The sequence below is a fragment of the Peromyscus maniculatus genome, chromosome 20 (genome assembly GCF_049852395.1).
Source record: "Peromyscus maniculatus bairdii isolate BWxNUB_F1_BW_parent chromosome 20, HU_Pman_BW_mat_3.1, whole genome shotgun sequence".
Classification (NCBI taxonomy): domain Eukaryota; kingdom Metazoa; phylum Chordata; class Mammalia; order Rodentia; family Cricetidae; genus Peromyscus; species Peromyscus maniculatus.
Window position 1 is genome coordinate 42,616,934 of NC_134871.1, and position 21,181 is coordinate 42,638,114.

The 21,181-nt window shown below is 49.3% G+C and overlaps 1 protein-coding gene across 4 annotated transcripts in view; it reads right to left on the reverse strand.

Moving 5' to 3' along the window:
* Trappc9 (trafficking protein particle complex subunit 9) overlaps positions 1 to 21,181 on the reverse strand; it is a 489,946-nt gene that overhangs the window by 356,596 nt on the left and 112,169 nt on the right. For all 4 annotated transcript variants that reach the window (XM_076556025.1, XM_076556023.1, XM_076556024.1 and 1 more), the window contains 3 exons: positions 19,874 to 20,000; positions 16,288 to 16,420; positions 11,301 to 11,464 (listed from right to left, as the gene is read on the reverse strand). In XM_076556025.1, coding sequence (XP_076412140.1) covers positions 11,301 to 11,464; positions 16,288 to 16,420; positions 19,874 to 20,000 — 424 coding nt within the window. The remainder of the gene's footprint in view (positions 1 to 11,300; positions 11,465 to 16,287; positions 16,421 to 19,873; positions 20,001 to 21,181) is intronic.

A 21,181-nucleotide genomic window follows, 5' to 3' on the forward strand; every position in this document is an offset into this window, starting at 1 on the left:
GGGATGTCTCTGTTCAATCTTAGGCAGCCCTCCCAGGTCGCCTTGCTCACTGCTCCACATACACGTGCCCTGTGCTTCCTCAGAACCTCTGGTCAGCCGAGGGTCCTAAACACTAGAGCCTGCCCCCCAGACCTCAAGGCCCCTTTCATCCTACTATGGAGGATCCACTGCCTAACTCACTGAATGTCACTTTCACTGGGGGTCAGCTTCCCTTTCTTATCCTGAATGCAGAAGGTTAGCACCCAGTAGGTGGTTTTTGGAAAGGCCAGAAGGGAAGGCCAGTGGGATGCTTAGCACCCGTGAGTCTTAGGAATGCACGTGATCAAAAGAAACAGCAGAAGCAGAAGTTTGAGATCATCCTTGCCTACAAAGCAACTTCAAGGCCAGCCTGGGCTACATGATACTCTGCCAGAGAGAGAGAGAGAGAGGGAGGGAGGGAGGGAGGGAGGGAGGGAGGGAGGGAGGGAGGGAGGGAGGGAAAGAGAAAGAAAGAAAGAAAGAAAGAAAGAAAGAAAGAAAGAAAGAAAGAAAGAAAGAAAGAAAGAAAGAAAGAAAGAAAGAAAGAAAGAAAGAAAGAAAGAAAGAAAGAAAGAAAGAAAAGACAGACAAGAAGAAAAATCAGAGCAATATCGCACAAGAACAATGCCCTTTCCACTATCCTCCAGCCTCTCTGAGATATGAACCTAACCAGCATTTGAACTGAAGCCCGGAGAATTCCCCAGGAAAACCTCATGGGAGGTAAACAATACCTCGAGAAAAGAAAGTGAGAACAAAATTCAATACTCAATCAAGCATGTGAGCTCTGGGGTCACAGGCCTGAACTTGAACCCCCCACATTGGCACTCTCAGCTCCTTGAATGAGCACAGCCACACATCCTCTGTCACTCCCAAGAGTGAGTAAAGGCACCAGTGTTCAATTTTGTGAGATTAAATGGGGCTAGGTTACATCTCAGCACAGCAACCTAGCACATGGGAATCGATGGGGTGGGAGACCCAGAAGCTGCTCCAGCCGCTGCGCCCATCCCATCCGGCCAGTGCGCTGTAAGGAAGACATGGTCTCTGCTCTAAGAAGGATAAGGGTCTGGTGGGAGGGCAGGGTGGGACAAGAGCAGAGTGGTTTCCAAAAATGGGCCAGGCGAGAAGCCAGGTTCCTCTCGGCACAAAGCTCTCTGAAGAAACTTTGCCTCGGCTGCACACCAAACAGGTTCGATAACTGTCTGCTGAATTCATCAACTACCTAGAAATAAAACTCACTAGCCTCTCAGAGGCCCAGATTTGCATGAGAGAACCAGCTCTCTCAGGGGGCAGAGGGATTACCTCGAAAGATTACAAATACAGCATTCTTCTTGCCTGATTGGGAGGCTTTTTGTAGGTGGCTTTCAGGTCTTAAAAGGGTTAAAATGAACTCTGAAGGTCCCCCAGGCTTCCACCCCCTGGCTGGGCGCTGTCTTTGAGGCCACAGCCTATGCAAGCTGGTAAAGAGGAAGCAGAGAGGAGACAAACAGTGAAAGCCAGGGACTGCATCCGGTGCTGCCACAGACAGCTCGGCCAGGTGGGCACATCCATGAACAGGAGGCCATAGACCATGTCACCAAATCCGCACAGTTCCTGTCTGGATAGGTCCCCACCAACCTTCATACTTTAGGCAACCGAAGTGAGGAGAGCCAGACTCCACTCCCACAAGCTGCCCTGCATCCACTCTTCCACGGCCCCTTGTTGAGCCCCACACCAGACCTGTGAAATCACGCCCGCTTCAGTCTTAAGAGGTGGGCTTGTTTCCTCTTTTCAGTTTCCTGGCAGAAAGCACAACACACCAAGCACCCAACCCACCTGGTGGAAATGGAACATAAAAAAACAAAAACAAAAACAAAAACAAAAACCTCTCCAACCGTGACTTCTGCTCTCCCTGTCTCGCCTCCTTCCAATCCGCACCCTCAATGAGCCAAGCGCACCGATTCCCACCGTGCTGTGGGCAAGGCATGTCACCCTGTCTAGAGATCAGCTAAGATTGCGGACTTCTCCAGCGTGACCCCTAGAATTTGCCATTAAAATGCCAAACTAGACACAAAGACACCGCCATCCTGCCCGGGTGCCAGTGGGCGCCGAGCTGAATGGCTTTTAGTCACTGGGGAGTTTTGACATCTTCTCGGCAAGCACAGCTGCGGGGCCCATTCTCGGCGGCCAGTCACACGGAGGTAATACAACTCAGGGTGTGCAGCCAGAGCTCGGTGAACACATGCCTGACTCCCACGCTGAACCGCGCGCTCCGGAGGACAGGACCCATGCATTATTCATGTGCTGGCACAGCAACTGCATATAAATGTAATAAATGTCTGACTGTGGAAGAACACAAAGACAAGGTGAGTGTTGTTGACTGGTGTAAGCGGCCGGGCGTGGTGGGAGCGGCACGGCCAAGCCTTCTAGAAGAGGCAGGAAAGGCTGCCAGCAAGCAACAATGGACACTGTGCCCAGGGATGAAGGTCAGAGCTGGGGGGTGGGGAATCACAGAAGGTTATCAGGGGTCAGCAAGGTTCTAGGCACGTGGATGTGTGTTCGTAGATGGGTCGCAGAGACAGGTGAAGGCCTGGATCAGACTCTCACATGGGGGCTCCCCTCCCCCAGTGCCCAGCATGGGTCAAGATGGGGAGACGCTGCTGGGCACAGGCTTGTGGAGGAGTTGGACAAAAAGAGGAAGAGTTGGTGACCAGAGGGCAGACAGGAACCGAGCAGAGCCAGGAAAGGCAAGAGTATAATCCCGCTGTGGCTTTTCTCCTGCCCTCTGTTTCTGTGGGCATGCTGCCCCTGCTCACAGCCCAGTCTCCTGCCACACTCAGAGCCCCCTGGGGATCCTGACTGCTGCCATCCTGCTCCCTAAAGCACAATGCCTGAAATACAGTGGACACCAGAAAACAAAACAAAACAAAACAAAAAAAAAAAAACTGTACGAAAGGAAGCTACAGATGAAACCCACTGGAGGAAAAAAAAAAATCCTAGCTACAAAAAGTAAAAGGGTAAGCCAGGTACAATGAATGGTTCACACCTATGGCCCCAGCATCTGGGGATCTGAGAGCAGGAGAATTGCCACAAGTTTGAGGCTAGCCTGGGCTACATTGTGAGTCCAAGGCCAGTCTAGGTAACAGAATAAGACTCTGTCTCAAAAAAAAAAAAAAAAAACAACACTAAACTAAAAAGAATAAATAATAAATATAAAAAGAGGAAGGTGTTGAAGTATAGCGTAGGGTGAGAGCACTTGCCTAGCATACACAAGGTCCCGAGTTCAACACCTAGCACCACAAAAAAAAAATAAAAAAAATAAAAAAACCAGACAGTAAAGAATGAGAAAGAGAGAAGAACAGAGAGAGATGTAGCTCAGAGCGAGAATGCATGCTTAGCATGGTCAAGGCCATGAGTTTGATCCTTAGCAGTATAACGCAACAACTGAATGCTAGGCTAAGAAACTGAGTCGCGTCAAAGAACCACAATGCTCCGGCTGGTGGCTAGCCAGGTGACATTCCACAAGACAACAGTGACAGAGGGGACAGTAGCAACAGCAGCCTGTGGGCCGCACTCCTGTGTTCCCCAGTGCTTGAGAGGGCCAGGGCTGTGCGGGGCTAGGACTGTGCCCAGTGCCTCCTACGCGTCACCACAAGAAGAAGAGGGGCACGGAACCACGCCAGGCATGAGCAGAGACTGTCACCAAAGCCAGGGACTTCGTCCCAGTGAACCAGCCCCTGAGCGGCAAGGCCACTTGACCGTCAGGCTGAAATGCTCACCTTGGGGGCCTCCTGCTAGCTCACACTACGCCACAGGAGGCTGCTCTCAGCAACTCATCTACCTGCCAGAAGCAAACACATGGGCTCCTCCTCCTCCTCCTCCTCCTCACGCCCCATGACACTCTCCTCTCTGACGACACACAAAGCGGAAACCAGTCTTCCACACGATCGGTTTTTCAAACCTCACCCTGCAAGGCCATAATGTTAAAAACAGTAATTATATAAAAATAGCATAACAACTTCAGAAGCAGGCTGGGCCCAAAAGACAGGAAATCAGCAGGGTGAGTGACGTCTATGTGGCAGCTCCAGGCAGCTCGTTACCGGACCCCTGGGTCCGTGAGCTGCTCTGGCCCCGGGTTCCATGTGGACGGAACACGGGAGAGCGGGGGCTGCCCGCTCAACTCCCTGAGAGAGGAGCCGCCGAGGCCGTAACTCTCTAGTTCCCCTGCTACTGTTTCAAGGCTCCGTGTGGCTTTACACGCCTAGAAGAGGAAGATTTCGATTTCACTCTTGCAGAAATGCAATTTCTAAGGGCAAGGAAAAAAAGAGCTGAAGCCATAAACCTGTACAGCTACCCATCTTCTTCAAGGGTGGCCCACCCCCTCCGTCTCATTTGAAGTCAGCTGGATAAGCCCTTTCCTAGGGTTACCAGGCCTGGCAGACCAGGGGCGCAGAGCTATCTGCTGACTTCGCCCATTCTGAGCCCGCCAAGGCAGTGGTCGCTGCCTGCCTGAGAGGCGCCAGGCAAGGCTCTGGCTACTCCTGAGACGTGGGCATCTGCTCTGGAAGCGTGAGGAGGCGGAGCACCCAGAGGAGAGCACTCAGCTGCCTTGTCGAACATGGCTCAAGCAGTCAAGGTGACAGTGACTAGGAGCAACCGTAGGATCCCACGTGCTCTCACAGGATCACCTGGGGAGACTGGAGCATCACCAGCCACCCAGGCCCCCACGCAGCCCAAGGCCAATAAATAACCAAGACGCACCAAAAGCCCCACGTGCAGGCAGCCCTGCCCTTCCTTCCCAAGCATGTGGCTTACTTCAAACGGTGTCTGAGTGTACTGCTGACTAATTACTAAGTTCTGAGGTTTGAAGGGTGACGCATTCAAATACTAAGCCAATTCATGGGTAGGGTACAGCTGATTTCCTTCTGGTGCCAAATCATGAGAGTATTTCTAAGACACAGCTAAGAGGTAAGTCCGAGTGTGAAGGAGGCCCTGTGGCTACAGCAACAGAGAATCTGGCTTCAAGCTTCGGAAGTGGGCCTTCCTGTGTTTATCTCTTCCTAGAACCACTGGCTGCAGACTGGAACGACTAAAAGGATTTTCCAGAACCCAACAGGGTGGTCCTGCATCGAAGAATAACACCAGATAGAAATCAATAACCCAGCTGCTCTTTACTGTACTGTCCGAACGATGGTCACTGCCCCAGTGCTGGGGTCTCCTTTAGTGCCATCGATGAAGCTGGTGATTTCGCACTGAGAATGGACACCACTATAGAAAAACCTTCACCATCGGAGAAGTTTCTAATTTCAGGAACACGACGCTACCCATGGGAGGAGAAAGCAAGGGACACAGAGCATCTCACCCGCCAAAGCCCTAACACTGAGGCCTCACTCTCTGTTCAGACATTCAACTCTCTGCACGCGCATGCAGGTGAAGTTGTCAGCGTGACAGGAGACACGGGTGTGATCTCTGTATTTTTAGAAAGCAATTTGTTGTACGTAATTTCTTTCGGGAAGGACAATTTCTACACTCGTGTAGGTAGGTGCCGTTACACTTGTTAACTAAAGAATGTCAGTGTTCACCTGGCGGGCCTGACAGAGCAGTCCAAGTTGAGTGATGGGAGCGTGGAAGGAAGGGTCCAGTTCTGCCTTTCCTGGAAGTAACACCAATATTTGTAGTTGTGGTTATGGTGTTAACACTGATGATGAACCAAAATCAACACATCTGAGCTTCAAAAACCAGGAAAGGGTGATATTAAGCACAAGCACACTTGGCATAATGAACTGATCACTTCATTAACTTCTTTTGACCATACAAAATATTACTTACAGGAAACCTGGCTACCTTCATAACTATGATTAAAAGCATCAGATGTGATGCCAGAAGATGGTATGTGGGCAATATAGATGTCTCTGACAAGGTATTTCTCAAAACTCATACACTAAACTTCTTTAATGTTAAAAGTATGTGCAGAATCAGTCAGGAAACCTGGCTACCTTCATAACTATGATGTCTCTGACAAGGTATTTCTCAAAACTCATACACTAAATTTCTTTAATGTTAAAAGTATTGCAGAATCAGTCTGTTGGGTTTAAATTTGGGCCAATCAAGATTCTAGGTGATAAACATGGACCATCTTTGAATTTAAATTAAATTCTGTTTTTTGTCTATCTTAATAACTATTTCCAAATTATAAAAATATGCTGCTTGACACAATGACCTCTGATACACTAACTAAATGTTTAATCTTTGCATCATAGAGTAAATATATTAAAATAATGTTGAGCATTAACAGATATTTTCACGTTCTTGACTTGTTTAGTGTGCTTAAGCAACTACATGGGAACTAAAAACTACTTTTAAATAATTCATTATAAACTTGGCAATAAAAAAATAGACCAGCCGGGTGGCGGTGGCGCACGCCTTTAATCCCAGCACTCAGGAGGCAGAGCCAGGTGGATCTCTGTGAGTTCGAGGCCAGCCTGGTCTACAGAGCGAGATCCAGGATAGGCAACAAAACTACACAGAGAAACCCTGTCTTGAAAAAACAATCAATCAATAAATGAATAAATAAACTCAGAGAGTGAAGGAACTGGGCTAGGGATGGCTCTATGAAGAAAACACTTGCCACAAAGCATGTGGACCTGAGTCCAAATTTCCAGAACCCATGTAAGGCTGGGCATAGTGGCATGTGGACATATAATCTTGGTGCCGCTATGGAGAAGTGAGAAGCAGACACAGGAGGATCCATGGATGCTCGCAGGCCAGCTAGCACTGTGAGCACGTCAGCAAGCAACACAAGCTGTCTCAAACAAGGAGAGGACCACGAAACTTGAGGCTGTCCTCTAACCTGTACCCCTGTGCCCACGTGAACACACACCCCTGCACACGTATACAATAAACACACGCACACATAAACTGAAAAGAAAAAGAATGGGAGCTGTAGATAGGTTCAGTGGTTAAGAGCACTTGTTGCTGGAGTTTCATTCCCAGCACTCACATCAGCTTGCTTACAATTGTCCATAAGTCCTGCTCCAGGGCATCTGATGCCCTCTTCTGACCTCCACAGGCACCAGCACAACACATAGGCACATCCACATACTTGCAGGTGTGTACACACACACACACACACACACACACACACACACACACACACACACACGTGCGCGAAATGAATCTGAAAACAAAACAAGGAAAAGAACGGCCTAGGGGCACGTATGTGTATCCATGTGCTCTGTGTTCACACTTGCTTTCTTGGTTTTCTTGTCTTTGCGCAGCTTGAGCACGCTCCGCAAAGACAAAGGGTATGCAGATGGCGACTTAAGCAAACCGGAGTGCAAGGGAAGGAAGCTCCCTAGGGCCTGCTTCCTGAGGGCTTCCAGGGTCCTGTCAGCATGCCTCACAGTTCACAGGACAGCCCACCCCATGTGCCCACACTTACTGTCACTGTGCCCCAGCTCTTCTGTCCTGAAGCTGCAGCAGAGAAAAGCCCAATTCACCACCCCTCCCTGGAGCCGTCTATGGAGACTGTGAATGTGAGATGTGCCGCTCACCTGCTACTGGGAGATTGGGGAACGGAATGGCGATTGCTACTGTTGAGGTAGAAAACAAAGGTAACTCAGAACAAAGAAAACGGCATGGGAACCCAGAGACATCCCCAGTTGGATGTTAAAGAAGCAGGGCGCACTGGACTTCCCATAAAGACAACGCGTCTACAGAAAAAGGGGCTCCTTTAACAGGCATGGCTGAGTCTCAGGCCCCAGCACGGAACCAGTGCTCCCAGCTGAGGCCAGTTCCTCGGAACCAGTGCTCCCAGCTGAGGCCAGTTCCTCGTCTCCTCACGTCAGGCGGGTCATCTGTTGATGCTAACAGCTTTTCTCCACTGCAGAATGCAAGCCGCCAAGCCGCCGCAGGGATTATTTCCTCTGTATATTTTGAAAGCAGATGGCCTGTTTTCGCTAATTTAATTCTACATGTAAATGTACCGCTGCTTGGGACAGTAATAAAAAAATGAATGATGGCTTTAATCTTTCAGTTGTAACTGTGCTGCTTCGGAAATGGCTACACGATGCCTGGCATTACACGTCTGCACGTCTTCCTCCCTCGAGGCCAGCAGAGCTGAGAGCAGGGCCTTGAAAAGCATCCGCATATAGATGGAATCCCGAAAGGAAACCCACTGTGCCGTGGCTTTAAAAATTGAAAGTCAGGTGCCGGAGACGGGGCGCAGCAGTTAAGAACACTGGCTGCTCTTACAGGGGACCTGGGTTCAGTTTCCAGCACCCATACATACGCTCACGAGCATCTCTGATTCCAGTTTCAGGAGATACAACATCCTCTTCTGGACTCCATGGGTACCAGGCAAACACGCGGTACACAGACATACATTCAAGGAAAACACTCATACGTGTAAAATAAAAACTAAAAATCTTTAAAATTAAAAACAATTTGGATCTTGCTTCTCATCCTGCTTTCCCCCTGAATCTGTGGCTTCAGACAGGTGGCTGTCCTCTGTTGCTTTCAGAGTCCCTGCCTATGAAGTACAAGCAGTGAGGTTCCCTGCTTGAGAAACAGAAGAGACCAGGTTAGGCATGTGCAAGGCATGATGGGTAACCCAATGTGACAAGTATGGTTGCCTCTGAGAAGGGGGTCCCTGGGAAGGAACCTGAGGGAGCTTCCTCAGAGGGTGGAAATGTCCCACACTAGAGTACAGTTGGAACTCTGGTACCCTTGGTAAGGGTTTGAACATCGCGGCGTGTTGTTCAGAAGGTGAACACGTCACGTATACACGGTTAACACAAAGGAACTAGACTTGCACTGATGTGTGCCAAAGCACTTGGAGGTAAAACGAACTGCCATCTGCAATCTTAAACAGCATTGGAGAGACGGATGGACAGACAGGAGGTGTAAGAGACACAGAATGAGGCAACAGAGGAAAGAGCCAACTGTGGAGAAAAGATGACTGGGATGCACGGGCTGGCTACGATGACATCCTTCATTTCTTCCACACTTGGGAATCCTTTTCTAACAAGAGTGAGGAGTGGGGGGTGGTAGCTGCCAGAACACTCTAGTCAGAAGAATTCAAAGGCGTAAGAACGTGGAGGCCTAGCGGGGCCTAGCAGGGCCTAGCAGGGTCAGAGAGAAGCCACACCTGAGCAGAGGCGGTGCTGAGAGGCCTCGGGCCACCAAGGCCTCCAGGACGGAAGAAGGGCCTGAGAGAGCAGAGGCTATGGCTTGACCAGAGCACTGCTGGGCACATAGCCCAAGGGACCACATGAAGCAAAGAGCTTCAGAGTGACCCCCCCACATTTATCATATCCTCTCAACAGGCAGACAAGATGCTGTCACTACCTTTTTATTTAAATATGAAAATGGCATTCCACTGCAGCCCTGCACACCTACGATGTGCCAGGCCCTAAAAATAAAAAAAGCTAGTCACGGTTTTTGAGACACTCATTGCCCACTGGAGACAGAGAGTCAACAGAGAGTACTCTTGGGATAACAGAAAAAGACCCAACACCCAGGGATTGGGAAGGTTTTCAGAGGCGTGCTGACTGGGCTGGGAGCCCAAAAGTGAACTGATTGAACAGAGGAGGTAGACGGGGAATAGACAGAACAGCTGGCTGGGTCACAGCTTCAAGGGTTAAGTGTGATGTCCATGACATGCAATTGTGGGATGGTTTGTTTGTAGTTTGTGTTTTTGAGACAGGGTCTCACTATGTAGCTCTGGCTGTAGTGGAACTCATTCTGCAGACCAACCTGGCCTCAAACTCACAGAGATCCACCTGCCTCTGCCTCCCAGGTGCTGGGATTAAAGGCATGCACCACCATGCCCCAGACTGGAATTGTGTTCTTAATGACAGCCAACATTTTCTTTTAAGGGAGAGACACACAAGGGCTGTGCTGCAGAAAGAACGCGGGATCAGAGTGAACAACAGTCATATGAGTATCACTTGGATTTATTTTTAAGAAAGGAAAAAAATATTTTCCAGTTTCTAAATTAGGAAGGCAAGATAGGTTACAGGAGATGGGGAAAAGTTTCACCATAGAAAACTATTCCTGAAGACATCACATACCTGGGTCATAGAACATAGAGAAATCTAGCTTCATCTCTGCTGGCTAGCTTTCATGCTGGAGGGTGTTGTATCATCAGAGGAGAAAAGTCATCACCAATCTTCCCCAGGTATAAACCTTCTAAGCTACAATAATAATGGGTCTAATAAGACATGCTCACCAGTGCAAAAGTGGTATAAATGTCATGGAGGCAACCAAACACTTTATGATTGGATTTAAGACCCATTCCACAAGATGAAACCCATATCTTGGCATCACTGTCAGGGCCAAGAACCTGTGGCTAGAGAGGGCACAGGCCCTGGAGGAGAACCTAATACCGTTATTCTGCTAAATGGACAGAGTATTAAACTGACTCCTAAGACTAACTGTTACACTTATAGATTAACTCTCTCAATCCTCAAGAGAGAAGCTGTTTCTTAAAGTAGATGGTGATTAACACAGAGACTCACAACTGGACAAGGTCATAGAATAAGAGACTTAGGGGTACTGAACCCTAAACAGGACATCTACCTCACACCCCCTTCTCCAAAAGCTCAGAGACCATCATCAGGGAAGAGAAGGTGGATAGGTTCTAAGAAGCAGAGGTAGCAGAGGACTACAAGAAAACTGTTCTTTGGACATAACAGGCTAGCAGCACATCTGAATTCACAGTGATTGTAACAGCATGCACGAGACCTATGAAAGGCCAAGCCAAAACGAAACCCCAGCATGGAGAGGGGAGGTGGACAGGAAGTCCCGCCCCCTAGCTGGGGAGCTATTGGTAACTGATAGCTGCTAGAAGAAGGGAGCCCATGTTTTTTTAAGAGTATCTGTTGCTCTTTGTAGACTGACCATGCTACAGATGATGGCCACACATCCAAGAGTATATGACAGCGTAGATTGGACATAATGAGCTTTTCACCACAAAAAAAAAAAAAAGACACAAAATTAGATGGGTACGAAGGTGGGGGTGGATCTAGGAAGAGTTGGGGGTGAATATAATAGAAATACACTGCATAAAATAAAGTTAATAAAAATGCTATTTTTAAAAGTTTTGTCACTCAGCAACATTAACGAATGCCTTCAAGCATCCACCAAAGCCCATAAGCAACTTACTTAAATTCCAGGTGAAGAACTTGGCGCTGAGGGACACTGTGACGAGAGCCTGCAGCCCTAGGCTTCCCAGTGACTCGGCTGCACTTTGGGTAAGCCAGCATCGGCTCTCTGAGCACACGGACGGTCCCCAGGCCACCTACCCTTGGTGGTGAGAAGCTTGGAGGTGACTTCCAGCTGCTCCAGAGGCTCCAGTCCGATGTTCTCCAAGGTGATGACCAGCGGCTGAGTTTCTCCGTTGTAAAGCTGGACCGACACGTTGGTCGATATTTCGTCGCCGGAAGAAGGCTGCAAGGAATGTGCAGACCTGAAACCACGGCAAATGACAGGGAGAAGAGTAAGAGAGAAAGAAGGGAAACTCGGGCCACACACTGAGACCCGTCGCACAGGAACACACTTGAGAAACAGGCTAGACACCCCGGCTGTGCCCACAGGGCCTGGTGCTCAGTTGTCACAAACACACGCAACTGTGGGGGGGGGGTGTTATGGAGTGGGGGAAGTCGCTGGCAAGCCGGGCTGCAGGCTCCGGGTGGTCCGACACGGCCTCCACTCTGTGCTCACAAGGGGTGAGGCCAAGGTGAAGGGCATCTTTTACTGCTGACCATTCACTATCACACAGGTGGAGAGTCCACAACTCTGAGCGAATTCCATGGCTCAGCCTCTCCTATGTTTACAACTTATTACAGCCAAGCCCCACTTGAATAATCACTTTTTAATGCAGTGAATCACCTCAGAAAAAAAATACAGATGTACATATTTTTTAAAAAATAAACACATTAACTGCGAGTCATTCCCATGGGAATCTCTCCTCCAGCCCCTACCCTCTCTCTAAAGGAGGAGGAGGAGGAGGAGGAGGAGGAGGAGGAGGAGGAGGAGGAGGAGGAGGAGGAGAAGAGGAAGAGGAAGAGGAAGAGGAAGAGGAAGAGGAAGAGGAAGAGGAAGAGGAAGAGGAAGAGGAAGAGGAAGAGGAAGAGGAAGAGGAAGAAGAAGAAGAAGAAGAAGAAGAAGAAGAAGAAGAAGAAGAAGAAGAAGAAGAAGAAGAAGAAGAAGAAGAAGAAGAAGAAGAAGAAGAAGAAGAGGCTTTCCAGGTCTTCCCACCGGGAACACAGAGACACCAGAGAGTATCTATGTGCCTTATTAAAACACCATGGGATGCTAAAACAAAAAGGTGAGGCAGATGCATCTCATGAAGCTATTACAAAAATCAAAGAAAACTGAGGTTGTTCTTGACATGGCTGGAGGGACGGCTGGAGTATCAAGTCCTTCCTTCCTTGTGTGACTGCAGACGTGAGCTTTGAGATGTCCAGACTGGTGGGCAGGTGACACAGGGTCTTTCCCCAGCAAGCTCCTCCTCCCTGGCAACAGCCCTTTGATTGGTTTCCCTTAGGACCGCCCCCTGCCCCCGTCCTTCTCCTCCTGGACTGGACACTGAGGACCTCCAAGGTGGGGTAGGTCCACTTTCCTACTCCTCTCTGTGGCTCTAAAGTGGTCCGGGGACAAGCCGAGGACTGTGTCACTTCTAAGTGGGTTGCCTCTGGGTTCCTGGGAACTACTAAGAACAGCGGGAACTGAGGCAAGGCCTCTGAGCTGCCGGCTGAAAGCAGCCACAGGGAAGGAGACAGTACACCTTCCAGAGGCTGCATGTGCTCAGCTGAGGTGAGGTGTTCATCCTAACCACAATCGATCTACCTGCCCCACTGAACCAAGTGTAACTAGCTATACACTGCCGTTCACCTGCTTTTTATCTCTGAGCAGTTTGGGAAACTTACAGAATTGCACCACCTCCCCGAGACCCCATCTTAAACATCGCCAGCATCCTAAAAAGAAGCCTTGGTGTAATTACGTCAGACCAAACTCCACGCCCACCCCCGCTGCCACTGGCAGCCTTGCATGCCTCTTCCCAACAGTTCACAGAAGAGTCACACACGATGGTCTCTCTCCCTCAGCATGGTGTTTTTGAGGTCCATCTATGGCAAAGCAGGTATCAGGAGCTGGCTCATTTTTACTGCTGAGAGAGCAGTGCTCCAGTGTCCACGTGTGTCTCCTTCTGTCCCTCATCAGCTGATGGACATGGGGGTCCCTGCCGCTATTTAACTACCAGGTACACATTCTGGCAACAGCATACGATCGCTCTCACCTTGGGTAGCTACCTAACAGAGGTATAGGTGGGTCACGAAAGTGATGTTTGATCTTTTGAAAGACTGCCCAACTGTCCTCCCAATGGGCACACCACTTTACGTTCCCATCAGCAATGCACGAGGGCTCTAGATCCTGCAACCCCTTCCCAGCCTGGCTGCTGCTGCCTGTCTTCCGATCACAGCCACCCCAGTGGGTGTGAGCCACCACCTCAGGAGGAGGGTGGCAGCTCCAAAGAGACTCATGGGCCCGAGTACCCTTCCAGGTGGCTTATTTGATGCTTGTGTATCTTTCGTGCTGTAAGAATTATTCACATCACTGACCAATTTTTGAATTCAGTCATTTGTCTTCTTTATACTGAGTTTTAAAAGTGCTTCATATGGATACAACTCTATCAGATATGTGCCGGGCAAATACTTTCTTCCAACCTGTGAGTTGTCTTTTAATTTTCCTAATGGCATCTTTGGAAGAACAACTGTCTTTTCACCGGGATGAGGTCCCAATTATCAAGGTTCCATCTTCTGGATCCTACCCCCAAGGTCAAGAGTCTGTCTTCTAAAAATGTGGGACTTCCGGCTCTTAAGAGTCAGATCTGTGGTCCCTTTGGAGTTAGCTTTTTCTGTCTTGCTTTATGTCCCCCATCACGCAACCCTCTCTCCCCCCTGCACTCCCTCCAGAGCCAGCTGCCCGCCCGCCCCACAGCCCACAGCTGCTGCCTCCTCCCTGCCCGTCTTGTAGCTTCCGATGGTTGGGCTGGAAGGCTGCCTGTCATTCTCTCCCATTTGACAAGCACAGGGTCACATTCCCTGTCACAGCCTTGCCACCTAGAACACTGCCAGACAAGTGAAAAGGGTCCACCCAACAGCTGGGAAAGGCCTAAGACACATTTTACTATTATTATTATTTCCTATTGGCTATTATTACTATTATTATTCATAGGAGCCACAAACAAGTGGTTGTACAATCCTGAGAGGGGTGAGACGACGTACATTATTAAATCACTGAAAGTTACATTTCTTGAGCCTGCGCTCTGGCCCAGCCCGATAAGTGTCACTCCCGGCCCTGGGCAAAGAAGTTTCTTTTGCAGCAGATGAGATCATTACGGAAAGCCATGACAAGTAAAACCGCAGAGAACAACTCACTGTGGGTGGCCAGCCCCACTGGTTCCATCTACAGCACAACCCCTACACCAAGGGCTCAAAAAGATCTCAGAAGAAGGCGTGGAAAAAATTTGCAAGAGCTACAGGACCAAGATGTCTGCTGTGAGACTGTATCTACCAGGTAGGACAGGGGAGCTGACGCTCCTGAAACCTCAACAATGACACCAGTTGACCTACCAAAGTGGGGTAGGGGAAATCTCACTGGGCCCCATGACTAGATAAGGATAAGATAAACAATTGAAAGACTGCCGAGAGGGAGTATTAGTCTTCCCCAGGGATGAGCCCCCAACTGGTTATCCAATACTAAGTGACCAACGCTAAAAACAGATACTTATAAACGACTCTAAATGGGCTCAGCAGATTGTATTTATATATTTATTCATATATATGAATATCAATTATATATATATGTATATATATATATATATATATATATATATATATCAATTAAAGAAAAAGAAGCCATGAATTTGGAGTGGGGGAATGAGACACAGAGGAGGGATTGGAGGGAGGGGAAGGGAAGAAATGATACACTATTTTCACTTAAAATTTTAAATTACATTGTTTAAAGAATGCGTAATGCATAAAGAAAGCTTTTGTTACATACGTGGTTACAAAACAGAAAATACCACTATATATAATACAGTGTGTTCTAACTATCCATGGATGGGGAGCTCTTTGTACTATAAACAGGAGCCACCTCATAAAATCCAAGAATGTATTTTTTAAAAAAGAGGCTGGGCTAAGAACTGCAAGGCAAGACCACAAAGCCCTGACCAGCTACTCTAGCCTCCTAGGCTTACTCTTTTTTATGCTTCCCTAGAATGCTAAAAACAAATAAAAGAAAAAAGCTTGGGCTGGAGAGATGGCTCAGAGGTTAAGAGCACTGACTGTTCTTCCAGAGGTTCCGAGTTCAATTCCCAGCAACCACATGGTGGCTCACAACCATCTGTAATGTGATCTGGCACTCTCTTCTGTATACATAATAAACAAATAAATCTTTAAAAAAAAAAAAAAAAAAAAAAAAAAAAAAAAAAAAAAAAAAAAAAGAAAAAAGCTTAATTTTTTTTTTAGAAGACCATTTTTTACAATCATAAGAATCCCCCCCCACCACCACTGTGTGGGTATGTGTGAGTGTGCATGTGCGTGCTTGTGTGTGTGTGTGTGTGTGTGTGTGTGTGTGCACGTACGTGCGTGCGTGCGTGCGTGCGTGCGTGCGTGCGTGTGTGTGTGTGTGTGTGTGTGTGTGTGTGTGCATGTGCATGCGTGCGTGTGTGTAGGTATATGGAGGCCACAGGTCAATATCAGATGTCTTCCTCCATCTCTGTCCACTTTATTTATTTTGTTGGCTTTTGGCTTTTAAAGACAGGGCTCTTGGTGAATGTGCAGCTTGCCCTTTCAGCGAGGCTGGCGAGCCAGTGAACACCCAGGATCCTCCTAGCTCTGTCTGGTGCCACCAGGCCTGGCTTTTTACAGTGGTGCTGGGGGTCCAAACGCAGGCCCTCACGTTAATGCGGGAAGCACTTTGCCCATGGAGCCACCTCTCCAGGCACCAGGAGTTTTTCTTAAAGCCCTAACTGTTTGTGGGCGACTCTAATTCTAATCGCTAGTTGTCCCTGAGCTCTGATGAGAAAGCGGTCAACTGCATTCTGACATATTTTCAGAGAACATATTAACTCTCTGGTCCCTTCAAGATCCTTCCACCATGTTTTCTGCCTTATCCAAGTCAGATGGACCCGAACCCTTTGCCCTATCTTTAAGAAATGTAAGAGCAGAAAGCGTTCTAAGATCCACTCCCTCCAGTCACAGCCCCCTGCGCCCCCGGCCCCACTACCTGGGCAGCGATGTGCTGATCTGCAGTCTTGGCAAGGCAGGAATGACTTCCACAGTGGAGCCACTGGTTTTCACTCCTGGGAGGTTGTCTAGCAGACAGTCACTGAAGACCCCAAAGACTGTGGTGTGGTAACCTGCAACACAGGGAGGGGTGGTTTCGCAGCTCCTGGCGAGGCTTGGCCACGTAGGCCCCTGATAAGGTCACAAAGGCCACGAGAGCACCAGACCCCGCCAATCACCTATGCTCCCCCCCCCCCGTACCACTCCCTGTACCCCAAAGGCGTTGGCTGTTCCTGGACAGAATGAAGCTGACAACACCATCTGTGCCCTATTTCCCACAGCGGGCAGGTCCAGAGACAAAGGGCCCTCCGTAAAGAGCCCTCCCTGTACTCTCCCGGTCTTCGGTTTAGCAGTCACCAGCTCAGCCGTTTGCTAATACATCTTTCAGATTTAGCATCTCTATCATGATAGAGAGAGTTAATATTCCTTTCTGAGGCATCAAGTGACTTAATGAGCATTTGAAAAATACTTTAGAACCCTTCTGTTGAGAGGTGAAGGTTCACAAGCCAACTACTGTCGTTACAGCTGCTTGGTGACGCGGCCACTCGAGCAGCGCGCATGTGCGGGGACCATGGTTGAAGATCAGCACGTGGCCCGTGCAGAAAGAAAAGGCTGGTGAGCAAGATAAGCACTCGAAATTGCTTAATCAAAGCTTTAAAATGGCTTTTGAAATTTCAAAAGATGACGATTCTGTAAATAGTATTTGCTGTGTGACAAATTTAAACGATGGCCAGCGGCTAGAAGCCTAGATTGGCGACGTTCCTGTGCTACGTCGTCGTAGAGGGACAATGGAGTTATTCCCTGGGGAGGAGCCGTTCTCCTTCCCCGTCGGCACCACGCACAGTGTTGCAGGAGCAGCTCTAGGCATCTCTTCCCGGCCACTGCAGCCACATCCATGCCCTGGCACAGCCACACCCCTCGACACAGCAACCACACACACCCTGTCACAGCAGCAGCCCCCATATACCCTCCCTGAGCTTCTCCAAGTCTCCTTTCTAAGGGGTTTATTTCCTTCCCGGGAGACCCCTCTGACACTAAGACCCTTATGCTTTCCTGTGTGTAAAACCTGATGGGATTCTGTCTATGAAGCACTGGTTACTTTATCATTCTTAGTTATGATCAGATTGTAACTTAGTTACAATCATTTTCCTTTGCTTAAGACATCACCGGTGCTTAAAACCATGGCCACGTAACCCCTAGTCTGGTGACAATGTTTAGTGCCAGTCGGGATGATATAGGTTAACCCAGGCAGCTAAGGCTCACCGAAAGTAAGTGCTGATGCCAAAGCCAGCCAAGGTCTGCTCCCAGGCTCTCACACTCACCGAGACACACTAGCTCCTGTCTTGTCCCTGGACCAGCCACTAGGGCCTAACTCTCCCCTTCATAGCCACAGCTCCGCCTGCGTCCTTTCTGCCTGGGCTCTCTGAGGACAGACACCAGGTCTTTTAAGCTCTACCCTGTGGTCTGGTGACTCCAAAGCCTGGCTGACCAGTTTCCTCTGTACAAACACGGCAGCTACCCTGATAGCCCCAGAAGATAGCGGATGAGCTTCAGGATGTTCGAGGCCCCTATGATGCCCATCTCCTTCCAGCCCCATCACTACCTGCCCCCACCCTGACTCTCTCCCTCTGACTACCTCTACTCTCCAGATATGCCAGATCTCAAACAGATACCCTTGGAGAAGCTATACTCTCTGCCTAGAGTCCCTGCCTATACATTGGTTCTGTTCTGCTTCCAATTGCCCGCTCCTGGTAGACCTTCAAAGATCAGGGTCACCTGCCAGGGCAGGCCTTTGTTGTCCACCTCCCTACTGGGTCCTAGCTTCTCCTAGTTCTCACACACATGCATCTCTATCCATCTCGCTGAGATACATCTAACTGTCCAGCAAGCAACATCTTCCCCAGACAACACATACATACTGATGCTGCTGAGCTATGGTCAAAACTGCCAAGGCTAAGAGAGAAGCCACCCCTGGTGCCATGGAAAATAAGGTGTGCAGAGCCTCCTGGGGACACCGTGAGGGACCAAATCAGGATGGCAGGCTAAGGAAGAATGCCAGCCCTGAGAAACGGGTAGAGGCTCAGAAGCCCTCAAGGAGAAACCCATGTAAGGTCAGGTGACAGGTGTACTGTGGGTACCGTCAGGAACCTCGCGACATTCAGGTGTAACTTCTAAGAGAGGAGGCCAAGGATACTAGGTTGGGATGGCCCAGGGCTCAGGAATGTGCCTTGAAACAGGACAGGACAAAGGGTAAGGCCTCTGACCAACTGATGGGGGCTGATAAGGGCTTCGGTATGAAAGCTGGGCCCATCAGCAAGGAGGCTGAAAGACAGAAAAGACTGCTCCTCATGCTCTATGATAAACCCTACGAGACAGTTATGATCTGACAGACAGAAAACAGCCAAGCAGGTGGCAGAAGTAGCATCTCATAAAGTATTAACAGAGAGGTCTGGTAGCTGCTTAGAGCAAGATGTGTCATTGGGACGGGAGCCTATAAGAAAAAAGCCACTTTAGGGAGGACAGGTGGGGGGCCTGGGGCAACATGGTGTATATGAAAAGCTCACAGGACATCTGAGGAGATGGCAAGAAAGGGGGGTCTGTCCCTAAGGGGGAGCAGAAGCATGCATGCAGGACCGAAGGCCGGAGACAGCCCCGAGGCTTTGTTGGGTTAAGAAGCAAGAAGAGGAAAGAGGGGAAAAAAGAAAGGAGGAGGTGAAGACTCCAGGGAAGGGTCCAGGGAAACGGTCTGACAAGTCAAGGTGATTGCCATGCAGGCCTGGTGGCCTAAGTTCCATCCAGAGCACACATAAAGGCATGAGGAGAGAACCACAGCATACACATGCACACATCATGCAAAGACACATAATATTTTTTAAAAGAAACTGAGAAGAAGGGAGAGCCAGGGAAAGGAGAGGGCAGGGAAAAGGGGGTAAGATAATGGATGAAGGAAGCCAGGGAACAGAGAAACCCCGCAGGGCAAGGCTTCAGGAATAGAGCCTGCAGAAACCACGAGACTGAACGAGACCAAGAGGAGGCACCATACCAAGGCTGACCTCTGTATAAGGGAGTCAGTTAGTAAAAGACTCAGCAGCAGGCCCAGCTTCCGCCAGAACAGCACCGCTCCGGCCCCTGGCGACAGGCGTTGTGGTAAGCGTTAAGAGCTGGATGGAAACACTACAGAGGTGGAGGTGGAGTCTACACGGACACACAATGCTCTGAAAGGGGGTACAGCGCCACTGGAGGGGGTTTGATGGCAGTGGGAGAAGCTGAGTCCGGGCTGTCCCAGAGGAGAATGACATGAAGGCGGAAAGCGAGAGGGAAGCACCGGACGGGCCCTGCCCCCACAGGAGCACACGGGTACCCAGCCAGCCCCAGCACACCACACATCGAAACCAGGATTTTTTTTCCACCATGTCACTTTGGAAATAAACGCTATATTCTCCTCATTGTTAAGGTGGTTAGGATCACGGGTCAGGCAACCAGCTCCAGGTGCCGTGATGCGGAAACCACCAAGGAACTGTCCTTACCATTCACAGTGATCGTCCCTGTAGTCTGTGGGACCCCAACCAGCGTCACTGGGTACAAACCGGATTCCGCAGGAAGGGAGAGTGCCGCAGGAAGAGACTCGAACTCCACTCCGCTGGTGAGGAGCCCCTGCGAGAAGTGAAGGAGCCCTGTGAGGAGGCCTGGCTCAGACCCATGCTGCACAGCTACTTCCTAATGAGCTCCGTGGCATTCACTGCAGGAACTATGGGGATGAAAAGGCCAGCAGCTTTTGAAAACCCACAGAGCACTTCAAGGGAGGCTGGTGTGAGCTGGACCCCGAGAGTAGGGTGGCCAGCAAAAACTTCAGAGTAGAGTGGCCAGCAAAAACTCCAGCTGGGGTGAAGCCCTGTGTATCATTGTATGATTCCTTGCTTTGCTGTTTTGCCAAATGAGAATGTGGACCCAAAGAAAAAATAAATAGTTCTCTAAACACGAAAGAAAAACATACAGTGTGGAAATATCACAGAGGGTGATTTCACTCCAGGGCATCTCAGTGTAGGGATGTTTGTTCATCTCATTGTAGAGCAGGAACTGAGCTTGCCAGTGAACTACGTGAGTCCCCAGCCTCAAGAAGCTGCCCCTTGATGGGCCATAGTGCAGAGACATCAGTTCTCAGGGGGTTCTAGTCATCTATTCACAAAAGCAAAGTCATGATCAAGGCCACCCCTTGGGATCCTCACTGAATCCTGAATGAGCAAGTATGGTCAGCAAAGAGGTAAAGGCTGAAGAAAGCTGTAACAGCCCAGGCATTATTACAATCTAGACAAAAAAAAAAAGAACCTGAAAAGTAAAAAGGAGAAATACCATTAACAAAGATCATAAACATCTTGGCGTAAATTCACCACACACGTGTGCAAGACTTCACGGCAGCTACGGAACACAACCAGAGCAAAGAGGACCTCCACGGGGGAAGAATTCCATGATTCTCCCCGATACGATGGTTTTCCTCAGAGCAATGGTCAAAGCAGTAGGAACTTCTCTTAGACGCGCTGATCAGGAGGGAGTGTGCTGACCCGTGAGCCCGCTGTCCCTTCACAGTGGAGGAGGGAAGAGTGGCGGCATCCAAGAGGAAGGCAGGGAGGGACCCTGGGGGACGTGTGCGCACCCTTGCACGCCCTTTCCCAACTCTGTCTACAGAGAACACCAGAGGCAAAGGCACTCTGCTGGCAGTGGCTGCTCCTGCGATGTATATGTGGTGTGGACAGATGTCATGGACAAGAACAGAAGAAGAAAAGCCAGTCACGTGGCTGTCGTCCCTAAGCAAAAAACATTGACACTTACCTCTGTTG